The sequence below is a fragment of the Oratosquilla oratoria genome, chromosome 11 (assembly GCF_046742065.1).
Source record: "Oratosquilla oratoria isolate Oo_2021 chromosome 11, ASM4674206v1, whole genome shotgun sequence".
NCBI classification, from domain to species: Eukaryota; Metazoa; Arthropoda; class Malacostraca; order Stomatopoda; family Squillidae; genus Oratosquilla; species Oratosquilla oratoria.
Window position 1 is genome coordinate 48,818,804 of NC_134787.1, and position 14,900 is coordinate 48,833,703.

The 14,900-nt window shown below is 37.8% G+C and overlaps 1 protein-coding gene across 17 annotated transcripts in view; it reads right to left on the reverse strand.

Annotated features, from left to right (window-relative positions):
• Window positions 1–14,900, reverse strand: part of Itpr (Inositol 1,4,5,-trisphosphate receptor) — a 441,449-nt gene that overhangs the window by 177,670 nt on the left and 248,879 nt on the right. For 15 of the 17 annotated variants that reach the window (XR_012966877.1, XM_076192806.1, XM_076192820.1 and 12 more), the window contains one exon: window positions 1,989–2,176. Coding sequence is in view for 16 of the 17 variants with exons in the window: in XM_076192806.1 (XP_076048921.1) it covers window positions 1,989–2,176 (188 nt within the window). In the remaining variant the exon portion in view is untranslated. The remainder of the gene's footprint in view (window positions 1–1,988; window positions 2,177–14,900) is intronic. The other 2 variants (XM_076192819.1, XM_076192814.1) reach the window with 1 other exon arrangement.

The following is a 14,900-nucleotide window of genomic DNA, read 5'->3' on the forward strand; positions in this document are numbered from 1 at the left end:
TGCAATTATTGACAACATATACCAAGTACTATATTTCCTATCATGTATGATGCACCTGTGTATAAGACACACTGGCATATAAGATGCACCTATGATTCACATGAAATATTAAAGAAAAAACTAAAAACCCACACTTTTCCTGAACTTCATTGCATTCTCAATACAGTTATGGTCAAAGATTGTAGGCTACTGGATAGTCTCCTATTAAACTTTAGCAAAATATGTAAGCTAAGGCATTGCCAACACCACATTTCTTATGGATGTCGGTCCACTTCCGACATATTTTTTTTTTCCCCTAATTGAGTTTAGATTTTTTTTTTTTTTGCTCATCATTGTAATCATTTTAAGTTTCAATGACGTCTGTCAATAGATACTATACTGCACAATAAAAACCTTATTGTGCAAAAATTATCAATATTTAAACCATTACTAGTTCCCAACTATTTGGACTTATGCTTTTTTTTTTATAAGGAAAGTATTAGGCATGGTTATTTTTTGCTTTACTGATATATTTACCCCCACAGAATTTTTCAACTCTTTATAACATAAAATCCTTCTAGAAATGTCAATATTCAACAAATCATAATAAATGTCATTCAGAATGTAAAACCAAGTGCCTCATCATAACCTCAGCAATGGGGATTGCTCACCTGCCCCAACCTCATAAGGGCATCACCCATGGTAAACATCTTTGTTGTACTGGTAACCCATAACAGACTTGGATGACCATTGACTCATAGGTTGTTCATCTGCCCCTTAAAAAAATAGTTCTATTTTTTCAAGAGGTGAGGTAGAGCAGGGTTGGAAAGAGCTGGCTGATAGGTGGTTACCAGGTAATGAAGCAATGTGGATAAACCAGCTTAGGTTGCTGATCCTTGCTGTGGAGGTGCTCTGTCTTACAGCACTGCCTCTGACCCAAGTAGTGGGCAAAGGACAGGGAAGACCCTTCATCCATGAAAAGCTAAGATGGGAGAGACTTCAAATGGATTTTTGGATGGGGTGAAGGTGGGTGTATGCTTTGATTTGGCCACCCCCTTGCATGGGGAACAGGCATTTGGGTATATGTAACTTTTTATAATGTACCATTAAGTTTACTTATAATTCCGACCACTTTGATGATGCTAAGGGTTTGGGGTTAGCTGTATTCATTTTTCCCCAGAATATGCCTGCCAAAACTAGGGTGCATCTTATATGCTTGTGCCTTACATGCCCAAAAATATGGTAAACATTATTTGTATTTTACAGTTAGATTAGGAACAAATATTGGTAGTCTAAGGTGTCTGAACTAACATAGCATACCAGATACCTCAGCTTTTCATACACGACTCTGGAGATATGTTTTAAGGTATTATTCTTGGGTTGAGGGGTTGGTGTTGGGTGGGGGGTCCGTGTCCAGGTCTAGGTTAAGATCAGAGCAAGGGTAAGGGTGAGGACTGGGATCTGGGTTCAGATTAGGGTTGGGATTAGGATTGGGGTCTGGGTTTGGATCTGGGGTTTGTGTTGAGGGTTGGATTAATGAGCATGTTAACAGGTTGGGTTGAGGGTTGGTGTGAGGGTGGGAGTGAGGGTTGGGGGTGAGGGGCTGGAGGGGGGGGACCTGGAATGGAGGGTTGGGGTGGAGGTCAAGGCGGGTATAGGGGTTGAGGTGAGGAAAATAAAAACTAAAATAATAATAATGATGATGATGATGATGATAATAATAATAATAATAACGAGTGTCTTACATCAAATATGGTACAGCATTTTATTCTTAATTATAAATACTTTAACAGAAAAAATCTAGAAATTGTTATTCATTACTGGTAATTTTATGAACTCTTGCAATATTCTGGAAGATATATGGCAACTAAAATTGTGGAAACTGATATACTACTGAATATTTCACAAAGGTTTTTTTTCATACAAAAAATAAATTTCTGAATCATAAAGATTAAAAATACATTAATTAGGCTATATCTAAACTTCCAACCTTTGAAATCTGTCATTACCTCCAAAATTTCGATGATCTTCAGTTTGGTGTCCATGATGAGACTGTCTTCCTTCTTACTGGGTCCCTTCTTCTTGGGGCTTGGGTGATGTGTAGCAGTGATGCGAGACCCCATGCTGGTTGTGCCTAGGGTTAGGGAGGTCATAACCGCGCCCATGTTTCCTAAGCTTACTAGAACACCCCCTTGGGCTGTCAACATTAGGATGTGGGACAGAACATGGGAGAGGATATAGGATGGAATGTGGAAAAGAGGACATGGGATGGATGTTGGGAAGGAGGTGGATATTGGAAAGGAGGTTGGGGGTAAGATTTTGTTGGCACAGGATGGAAGCCACATGGAATTGTGATAATCCCAAAAGATTGAGAAAGATGGGGGGACCATGATGGGAAATTTCGGCAGGAGGAATGGTTGGGTGAAGTGAAATGATATGTGGGGGAAATGTGTTTGATTGTTTTGATGGGGGGGAGGGAATGAAGCAAAGTTAAGGTTGATTTGTGATGAAAGAATGTTGGGTTTGTTTTGAAAATAATGTGAATAATTGAATTGAAGATTTTTTCAGGGGAACATGAATGTATTTTGTTCCAAATGGGAAGAATGGCAAGGCATTCACATGCCAACATGAATAATGGAAACCAATCAATATTGAAAGTATTCATATAAGGAAAAAATTGGTTAAATAGGATGCAATGTTCCAAATTTTCATTGACGTGTGCATAATTTTGAAAGGTAAAGGGTTTTTAGGAAAGTGAGGTAGATCAGGAGATCAAAGGAACATGAAAAATAAGTAGTATGGGATAATTGATTGTATATGTATATATAACATATAGAGTATGGTATATATATGTTTTATATTCATAAACACACACATGCATAAACACGTATACACACATGTACATACAAACACACACACACACACACACACATATATATATATATATATATATATACATATATACATACACATATACAGATATCAAACATACCCCAAGGGAGAAAATTATATGTGATGAATGTGGAGGATTGAAAGGTGAAGGGATAGAGGTGGTGGTGGATGCCATGTGCAAAGGATTAAGGGTGTTGCACATAAATGATAGATGGATTGAGAAGGATGGAAGGATGTTGGATGTATCAACAGATGGGAAACAGGAAGCACCAGTTGACAAATATGACAACAGATGAGAAGTTGGTGAAAGGAGGAAAGAACATCAAATGAAGAAAACATAAGATCATAAACAGAAAGACAGATGGTGTCAGAGTACCGTCAAAAGCAATATCACCAATTTGCCAAAGCAAGCAGGGAGCAAATAGCAAACCAAACATACAATTACAAAAGCATTTTGCAGGTTAGTTTTAAGGATTTTTTTTTAGTGTTTTGATTTTTTTTTTTCACATTCAGGATTGTTTAGTGCAAACCAACAGATAATAGATCTCATAAAAGAGGAAGGTATTTATTTAGTGATAAAATTAGAATGTGCATATGTTGACATAAAAATGTAGTTAGTTGTGGCATGAAATGATGGTGATACAATGAATTACAGTTTAGAAGATATTGATCATTTGATTGATGTAAGCACAGTTGGTGGTAGGGGAGGAAGAGGAAGGAAGGATTGGGAAGAAAGAAAAGCTACAATTAGTTTACACCAATGCAAGTTACGAGTTGCAAGTTAGCTTTAGTGGTCCAATACAGAACCAAACTATCACCTAAAGGAAAATACAGCCTCTGTACCTCACCATGGTAAGGTTGTATGTATTGTGAGAGATGCATGTTGAGTTTGGGTGTATCGAAGTGGTGGTGGTTCAGAATGTAGTATAAAGCCAGTGTGATCAGTTTCACCATACTGATTACGTGCCAGGAGCACTGAAATGCAACACTTGTATGTTGCACCTCTAATGTATGTCACTGTGGAATGGGGCTGGAAGGCCGTGTATGAGGCTTATTTTGCTCAACACTGACCAGGGGTCAAACCTGGGTCTCCCACATCTCAGGGATGACAGCCCTTGATCCACTGGTCTTTTAAAAATAGCACTAAATAATATCTACAAGTTTTTTAAGCATCATTACATCAACAAAAAAATAATAACAATAGAAAACAACTTTATACACATAAAAACAGGCAAAAACATGTCCTAAAAAGTGCACTACAAAATTATAATATATGCAAGGGTTAATTACATAAAAAAAAAGGACAAACTGTCTACAAACACTAATAACAAGTAAACACAAAGAATTCAAGTAAATCTTCTTGGTCCCTTTTTTCACCCAACACTGCAAATATTTGTAGCTCAATACATAGTATATTCATTCCACATATCAATTTCTTTTTAAGTGCCATTATTCTGCAAAACAAGGTAACTCAACATGGAAGAGAAAAATATTTCACCCCTTTTCATTTCTATCTCATATGCTTCACCCTTAGGGTTTACCCCAAGATTCTCCACTAAAGTGGGGGCTGCCAAAGTAAAGAATGACCAGCTGCAACTAACATTACTTTCTTTTCTCCCTGCTTTAACCATGGGGGAAAAAAATCACATTACTTCCTCCAACAATATTACCAGTTTATCCATGGTAAACCTCCATCATAGAACATGTCACTGCTTTAGTTTATACAACTTATGACATCACAAATATCTACTGTACATACCACCCACCACATCAGGTTCTAGAGTTGCATCCCTTAACTCCAACCTCTCAATTCGCTAATAAATTATATATTGGCAGCTGATATGAATGCACACCATTCAGTTTGGTTTAACACATACAGCAGAGCAATGAGGGAACAAAATACTAGAACAAATCCCAACACAAACTCATCAGATTTCAGCAACCACAAATACTAGACAACCCCCCACTACATAACTAACAATTTCTATAGGTATAATGTGCTCACCCTCCCTCCTAACACACTACAGAAACTATGCAACTTCCCCCTCAGACCACTTCCCAGTAAAGATCACCATAGTATATATATATATATATATATATATACATATATAAAAGAACTTTAGCAGTGACCAATCATAAGCCCAGCAAGAGATATTTTCTAAGAAGCTAGTGGGGAAAAATACAACCCCAACTATACACCCATGATAACCACCCTTAGAAAATAGAAAAAATAAAAAATAAACAAAAATGTAATTTTCGCAGGAAAATTAATTTTTCCCTGATACAAACCTGAGGTACTCCTTACCCAAGGATACGCGGCGCGTTTCTACCGCTAACACTGTGTGTGCTTGAAAACACCTCACTCCGAGGGTCTGGGCAACCATTATCCTCAGTAAGGGGCCCTCCTGGGGCAAGGGGGCCCCCCCTCCCCCCACAAGGGTAGGAGGGTAGAAGCTCCATTGTCTGAGCCAGGTATGAAATTAGTCACGAGGGTTGACAGGCCAGGGAGAAGGAACTACTAGCGGGGTGGATGAGGAGGGCCATTAGAGGTAAGGAGTACCTCAGGTTTGTATCAGGGAAAAATTAATTTTCCTGCGAAAATTACATTTGTTCCTAAAAAACTAAAACTAAACTAAACAGAGAGGCAAGAAGTTTAAATGTGTTTGAGATAGTGCCTGAGAAGTATGGTGGGGGTTAAAAGGTTGGATAGAGTGAGAAAAGAGGAGAGTGGGGGTGGAAAGGGAGCTGGCAGATAGGGGTGTTGAAAGATTATTGGGACAGTTTGGGGACATGGAAAGAATAAGTGAAGAAAAATTAGCAAAAAGAGTGTGAAAGCAGAGTTGGATGGGGTGAACTTATGGGGATGACCACTGATGAGATGGATGGATGGATGGATGGATGGGGTGACAGGGGCTTTGGGCAAGAGGGGAGTGTCTGTTGAGCAGAGAGGGGCAAAGGCAGGGGATAGATGGAAAATGATTGTGTATGGATGATATTTTGACACAGCCCGAAGAGATTTCTGTCTTCTCTATTTTTCACATGAGATCATGAGGAGGGGGAGGTCATCGTGTAAGTGAAGTTGCTCTGCTGTGGATGTATTGTGTCTTGCTGCAGTGGGCATGAGACAGGTATGACCCTTCATCCACAATGAGCTAAGATGTGAGGAAAACAATGGGTGGTGGATGGGAGTGGAATAGGTGGTAGTGGGTGCTTGCCTTGACTGGCTACCTCCCTTAGATGGACAACAAAGACATCACAAAATAATCAATTAATCTATTCTCTCTTTGCCATCTTGAAATATAGTGCAGCTCCTCGTAAGCTGGACACTGCAGTACTCATCACAAAATAAGAAAAACACTGGATGAGCCACACAAATAAAATAGATGGAAAGACAAATAAACAAACAGGGAGAACTACAAATATGTACCTACTCCCTACCCATGAAGCAGTTGAAGCAATCTAAGGGCAAATACATTCACCAAAACAGCAATGTGATATCATAAACAAACTTCTCCAAAACTAAGTTTCAAACCCATAAATCCAGAATATAGAATAATAACTAACGAGATGCAGAAAATCCAACTGGATACACATGCCACCACCCCATTCGCCAACAAAGATGTGGAATGGGGAATAAAAAAAAAATTGAACAATTCCCTTAATGAAGGTCCAGATGAGATGTCAAATATTCATCTAAAACTTCTTGGCCCAAATACAATAAAGACCCTGGCTGATACTTTCAACTAAAATAAAGACCACTCCTGGCTGTTCAACAAATTTCCAGAGATCTGGAAGAAAGCGAAGAGAAGAGAGAGAGAAAGAGGGAGTGTGTGTGTGTGTGTGAGGAAGAAAAAAATATATAAATACCCTTATTAAAACCAAAGTACCAGATATCCAAGCATCATAGAGACCATCTCATTACAAAGGTGCATCAAGAGGAGGAGGAGGGGGGTGGGGGGACTTCAGTAACCCCCCCCCCATTTATTTTTTCATTACCTCTTTGCACACCTTGTGACTCCCTCCTTGAACCCTCCCCATTCCTCCTTCACTCTTAGTTCTGCTCTATCCTTCACTCCCGCCCACTCTTCTCTCAGCTTCTTGTACTCCTTCTCCCTTTCTTTCTCATTTAAACAGTTCACTTTAAGCACCTCCCTACCTTCTGTCCTTTTCCTCTTTCTCCATCATCCTCCACTTTCAACTTACCTTCCACCAAAAAATGATCTGATATTCCCCCACTCTCCCCCTTTAGAACATGTACATCCTTAACTTTTCCTACTATTCTCTTGGTTACCACTATATTGTCCATTAAAGCCCTATCTACCACCCTTCCATCCACCACCCTCTCCCATGTGTATTTATGCTCGACTTTCTTCCTAAACACTGTATTTACTATCATCATCTCTCTAGACATATCTCCACCATCAACTCTCCACTATGATTCTTTTCTGGAACTCTACATTTCCCAACCACTCTATTGGTTCCTTTCCTACCATAGCATTAAGGTCTCCCAATACCACTACAATGACATTTCTCCCTAAATCCTCTATGTACTCATCTATCATAGAATCCTCCCTTTCCTCTACACTCTTCTCACTACCAGGCCTATATGCACTTACAAAGACCCATATCTCCCGTCCCAATTTCACCTTCATCCACATTAACCTTGAGGAAACTTCCTTCCATTCCACCACACACACACACCTATCTCTTCACTTACTAGTATAGCCACCCCCTCTCTCCCTCATCTTCTCTTCACTCCTGAGACCCTCCCAACTACACTCCCAAACTCAAATTCGCCCCTCCCTTTCAACTTTGTTTCATTCAACATCAACACATCCATATTTCTTCTTACAAACGTACTGCCTATCTCTTCCCACTTACTCTCATCTGTACCACATCCATACACATTAAAAGACCCAAACTTTAGGTTTCTGATGGGAAAACTCCTCCCAGACCCCCTTATGCTTTTTTTTTTTTTTTTTTTCTAAGAATTTCCCCTTTGGGGCTACAGAGAGAAGGATGCCTAGTCCTATATCTTTCCCATTTTTGTCACCTTTTACGACTCAAATGGGAACACTCGGCGGCAGTATTCTTTTCCCCCACCACGGGATTAAGTGAAATGAGAAATGAATATTCAGAGAAGTGGTACAGGACAGTAATAAGAGTGGGGGGACATCATAATGGGGGGACAGTTGCAATATCATCATTTCTCTATGAACAGAGATTTCCTCTACCACAGACAAAATGATGTGTGGCTCTGGTCCATAGGGGTGCCCCATATAGACCCTAAAGTATCAGCTGCATGCTAATAAGCAGCTTTCAACTCCCACAATAACATTAAGCCAATACTCAGGATGGGGGTATATATTAATAAATAAAATACCAGGTGAAAAAAACAGTTATGGTGACAAAGACATAAACAAGGCTTTTGATAAAGTTTCCAGACATCCACTATAAAGAAAAACAACAGAAACATAACCACGACAATGACAAGAAATGGATAATAAACTTTTGAGCTAGTAGACACTGCAGAGTAACCTAATACAACAAATTTCTAAGACTAAAAGACTGTTCAACAGAGTCCTTTGAGGAGCAATGTTCTCACCTGCATCATTCAACCTTTTCACACCAGATCCAGAGTATAAAACTGAAGTGCTCACCTATGCAGACAACTTGACAATAATAAAACATTACAGCAACTACAGAATAGCAGCTAACACCCAATCATATTTTGACAAACTGGAGCAATAGTTTTGGAAATATGGAATGAAAGTACCCCTCTAATAACAGTAAAACTGCTCACTCTGGACGAACTAACGATTTATATAGCTTGTTAATGAGTGATGGACTTTTGAAATCAAAAGATCGCGCAATCAGTCCTAGAATCTTATTTGCTTTCTCAGAGGCTGAAATACACTGCTTGGATGATTTGAGGTCGTTACTAATAATTACGCCGAGATCTTTTTCACTATCCACTTTTGTTAACGAATTTCCAAATAACTTGTAATCGTACTTACTGTTATTTTTACCTATGTGCATTACCTTGCATTTACTTGTGTTAAATTTCATTAGCCACTTTTCAGACCATTGCTGTAATTTATCTAAATCTTCTTGAATATCTAATTGGTTTGAGTGATCATTTGCCACTCCGCACAGTTTTGTATCATCAACAAATTTGGAAACAGTAGATTTTAGTCCATGGTCTATATCATTTATATATACTATGAATAGAAGTGGCCCAAGAACGGAACCCTGAGGAACTCCACTTGCAACACTTTTCCATCCAGAAGTTTTTCCATTTAAAACAACTCTCTGTTTTCGATCATTCAACCAATTACTAGTCCAACCTAATAGGCTACCACTTATTCCATGCAAAGCTAATTTAGTAAGTAGTCTTTCGTGTGGGACGGTATCAAAAGCTTTTGCAAAGTCTAGATATACTAAATCTATATTGTTTCTTTTGTCATAATTCGAGATAACTGTATTGTAGAATTCGAGTAAGTTAGTCACGCAAGAACGTTTCTGTCTGAAACCATGCTGGCTATCATTTATCAAACGGTTACTTTCTAAATGATGTTCGATAGCATCTCTGATGATAGTTTCCATTATTTTTCCTACGATTGAAGTCAAACTTATAGGCCTATAGTTATTTGGTTTCTTTTTGTCAACAAAATAATCTTCAGCTGTAGAATATGCCCACACCTGAAGACCTCAAATAATTCACCATTAGCTCTTTCTGCATAAAATTATTTGACACTAGCTAAAAATAAAAATTGAAATAAATAAATAAAATAAAATAAAGCTTCTATATAATCATGCTGACAGAGCAAAAAATATAATTTCTGCCTTAATATTTTATATGATTACTTTGCCAAGACTAGTGAACAATAACTTTTCTTCCATGTTGTTCCTTCAAATACATTATCTTTTAGTCTTCCTATGTCTCCCAGTTAAAAAAAATTCTGTCTAACAGTAATAAGTTCTTTTTTATGTCAACTCAATAGTTCTCAGAATGCAATCATATAATTTCCCTTCTTTCTTTTAATGTTGGCAGTTCCTATATCTATCTATATATCAAGGGCTTTTCCCCTTTACCAGGTAGGTAACCAAGTCAAAAGCAATATACCTACTCCCATTCATTCCACTCCCATCCACCACCCTTTAACCCCCTCTAATCTTAGTTCCTTATGGACGAAAGATCATCCCTGTATCCTGCCCACTGCCCTGGGTTAAAAGCAATGTAGATGGACAGCACATCCACAGCAAAGCCACTTTACTGAATTGGTGACCTCCCCGCTCTCTGTCCCCTTGTGCATGAAATGAAAAGACATCTCTTAATGTTGGTAGTTTCAGTTTATCTATTTTCTTTTTATATGCTTTCAAACAAGACTGGGGACCACATTTGCAATGCACTCCAATTTGGTGTGAATTAAATTTCTATTTATCTTTTTTTTTTTTTTATCTCCTGTACACTGTAAAATGCTACTCTTACTTTCATCAATAATTTTTATTTCCCTGGTAATATCCCTAACATGTCATGGCACTGAAATTCACCTTCTACTTCAGGCCCCATTCATACATCCTATATACATTTTCCTGTAATAACTCTCTTCATTATCTTATCATCAACAAAAGGATTGGTTTAAGTACTTGTTTCAACACTGAGCCCTTTGTTATCTCACAATTTACTTCCCTCCAATCTGATATGCTGTTCTTCATAACCATTTTCATGAATCTGCCTCAAGATATCCTCCATCCACTCAGGCAGAATCCCTTTGTATCTTCCTATATACTCCAATTCCAAATGTAATCTTTTGTAAGGAACCTTATCATTAACTTTCTCCCGATACAAGTATACATAGTCCATCTCTTAAGTATTTCTATTGTCTCTCCAAAGTCCTTCAATAATATTTCTTACAAAAAACCATCTCACAATCTAAGTATTATGCTGGTGAAAGATACCAGTCCATAATTTAGTTTCTCCTTCCTCCTTTATGTACTGGCACCGCATTAGCCCTCTCCCAAAATTGGGACAGTTTCCTTTCTTCTAACAAACACATATTTGACTTATGAATTTTATCCACAAGTGGTTCTCTGCATTTCTATTCCATCAGACCCTGGCGCTTTCCTTACAACTAGTGTCCCCTATAGTTTACAGACTTCACAGTAATTGCATCACAGCAATGAAATGAATGATTACCTTGTCTCTATCTGACTTCCACAATACTAAGGTCCTCTGCTAATTCTAGTGTCAGGCCTTGTGCAACAAAGAAATATATGATAACACCAACTGCTCTGGTTTTCATGAGGACCAACAGCTGATAACCAAGCTTTATGGCATCCTGGCCATTTTAGACTAAATATCTATACCTTAGATAATTTTTATGGCTGTCGTGTATAGGACTTGAAGCTATCGCTCTGACACCAAAAGGCTCCCAAGAGGTGAAGGCACCGTCTCGGGAGCCTCTTGGCATCAGAGTGGTAGGTTTGAGTCCTATATGCGACAGCCATAAAAATGATCTGATTGATGTCGCTGTTCACTAGCGAATTTCTCTCTTCCCTATCAATCACTAACTTGACTAATCATTACCCACATTACAAGGCAATGCAATGGTCTTTGACCTGAATTGTGTGTTGGGGAAAAAGGAAGACCCTTCCTTCACTAGCTCTGATGAGAGGTGCAATGAATATTTGATGGGTATGAGATAGGTGTGGGTGTGTGGGTGTATACTTTGGTTTAGCCATCCCCTTATGTATGCATGAATGTATGTATATATACATGAGCTTTGCTTTCTTTATGGATATGCAGATCTATGCTTGGTCTATCAATGGAGAGAATACATTAGGACATGGTGTAATTTCACTCACAAGCGAACAACATTCCCCATGTTTCCCCAAGCAAGGTCCCCCCATGCACCCATCCTCCCCATTACAAACAACTCTTAGCAAGCTTAGCTAACTTCTCCCAGCCATGAGTTCTGTGTACATACACTTCACCTCCTATACTAAGGGTTGTCTTTTGTGGAGATAACCCATATGGGATCAAGATCAGAGAAGCATACGACATGCCAATGTAGCAAGAGCTGACATTCACAAATTATGCTGGTAACAGGCTTCTAATGACTAAGAGAGTAGTCGTTAGATTCATACAAAATCAGAACAACAATACCCTATCTGGTATTAAAGTCACTGAGATGCCCCTTTAAGCCAGCATTTAGTGTTCAGGTCTCAAAGCCATACAGCAAGACAGGGAACACAAGCAACTTGAAGATTTGGATCTTAGTTCTCTTGCATTTATGAATGCTGAAATCCTTACTCATAAGGATGTTACTACATAGCTGGGACAATCTTAACTTGAACTGCCTTGCAAAAACTATACAAAAGTAATAAAATCTTCACTTTCTACATTATATTAAAAAAAATAACTCATACACAAATCATTCACAATTCAAGCAAAAATTAAAACAATTACAGCATGAAGAAGAGAATGAGAATATAAGAACACTGATCTTGTTATAGTTTAAGATGGTACTGAATAGCAAAATGATGCAACATTTTCATGCACAACTGGGTCAGAATTTGCTTAACTGGCTTTGATGAAATTGCAACCACCAATATTATAGTCTAAGTCAGGGGTTCTCAAGCAGGTTCCTGTCAGATCCCCTATAATTATGAATCCGTTTCTCATCCTCCTGGAAATATGGCTTCCAGCAAAACTACTTTCCAATTTCAAACCCTCTGACAAACCTCAAAGGCCCAATAGGGGGTTCTTCGACTCCAGTTTGAGAAGCACTGTTCTAAGTAAGATTTTTACATTGGAACATCTTAAAGAATTAAGAAGTAATGGGTTTATGTGCATTAACAGCACCATTTTATACTAGGTGAAGAGGGTCTCGTACAATTATTTATATATTCTAGTAAATATATACATCCACGTTTAGCTACAATAAAAAATATTTACATCTGTTGGCTATTTCAGGTTAAGTTTCAAAATAAACTAAGCAACAAAAACTTGTACCTATTTGGAGATGCACACACACGCTCACAAAACACTAAGTTCTCGTAAAAAGTCATTGAAATTCAATCTTTATGATCAAAGCATCTGTGTATTGAGGAGAAATTCATTATGATTCAATATATCTTCTACAGTAAACAGTAGCAATGTGGTAGTCCCAAGAAAATTTTCCAAACCATTTTATTTACAATACACTCCCATCTATGTGACTTGTATATTAATGCTATTCTACAACCTGAGTTCACTACATTATATGCCATTCAGTATAAACCCAAGACACTCATGAAGTATGTATCTTTCTGCAAATAAGAAAATCTCTCAAATGCTTAATTTCTTTTTTTGCAACCATTCCTTATATGAACATCTCTTTTCTGCCATTATTACCCTTGCCATTTCATCACATTATTTCTTCCATTCTTGCATTTTCTGTTAATCTAACACATCACATCACTTTTGCATAATGGACACTTCTGCCTTGAGACATTTTTTTCTACTCCCACTTCTCCTTGCATCATTACATCTCACAACTCAATTTCACTGTACTTCCCTGGCATGGTTCCCTCAGTAGAGGAAACAAAGACACCCTACATACAATGCAAAACAAAGCATTTAGAGAAATAACCAGATATACTTAAACCACACCAATAGAATGTTTACATGCACAAACTAAAATTCTTCCCACAGAACATATGTATACAGTTCTATGCAAAAGCCCTCAACCATACCCACCTCACTCATATCACACAAGCACAACCAATTGAATGCAGCTAAATAACTAAACCAGCAGCATACTACTCAAACATCTACAAACTACCACCTGCAACACACAACAAATCCATACTAAAATACATTCACACTTGGGTCACTAAACAAGCACTTCAGTACTGATCACCAAACTCCTTACTTCATCAAACACCTTCAGGCATAGACTCCATTGAAAAAATTCTCCAAAGAGAAGCAAGATTCTGTCTAGTATGACTACATTGAGGTCATTATTCAGCACTGAAATAATACCAACAAAGCTTCTCATGCTCTAAATAATTCTAAAACTTTCCATCCTCCTCATGTCTTTCTTTAATAGAGCCATATGTCTCACAAACACCCACACCTCCCACAATATTCTAAATTTTACCCACATCATTAAGCCTGATGACACCTTGTACCATTTGACTATACTGCAGTAAGGACTACCTGTAGAAATGTTCAGAATTATGTGCATTCAACGAAAATGAAACAGTAGAAAATGGAGTATTCATCATCATTTTGCTTTGCACTGTAATTTCACAAAATGTAACTGATGACATTAAACGAGAACTTAGAGCCTAAATATAATTACAAGCAAAAAACTGACTGAAAAAAACAAAAATGACAAAACAAGGAGTACACATACAAATACATACAAAAAAGTCACACACATACTGGCATAGATGCATACCAAGAAAATACCTTTAAAGAAATGCACATAAAAAACACATTGACATACACATCACAAATGTTTAGAACAAGGAAACATGATAAAAGAGTTTATGCTGTTGTCATATTACAGTGAACATTCAAACGCAAGAACTGGGGGATACACATACATCAAATGATGAGGTTATTCTTTCTCACTGGTTGAGTTTGACACTGTTGACATTTTCTGCTTGCCTCTCTCCTTCCCCTTCCAAAGGTAAAACTGGATAACAACTTAACAAAGAAAAGAGAAAAAGTAAAAGAAAAGGAAAGTGAAGAAGAGAAGCTGTATCTATATTTCAATAAGAAATGAAGCAAAATATCTAATTATAAATTCTGAAGGAACAAGATTCCATTTGCTGAAATGTACATCAAAATGCAATGCATTCCAATCAAGAAATCTGTAACATGGAATATATGCATTCTTATCTTAATCTGAATGTCTTTCCAAACTATATTGGTAGCTCTAGATGGTTGAGGAAACCTGTATTTCTGATAGCACACAATACACCACATCCTCCTGCCTCAGCACCTTCAAGATAATGGCTCACTTTGTCCTCTG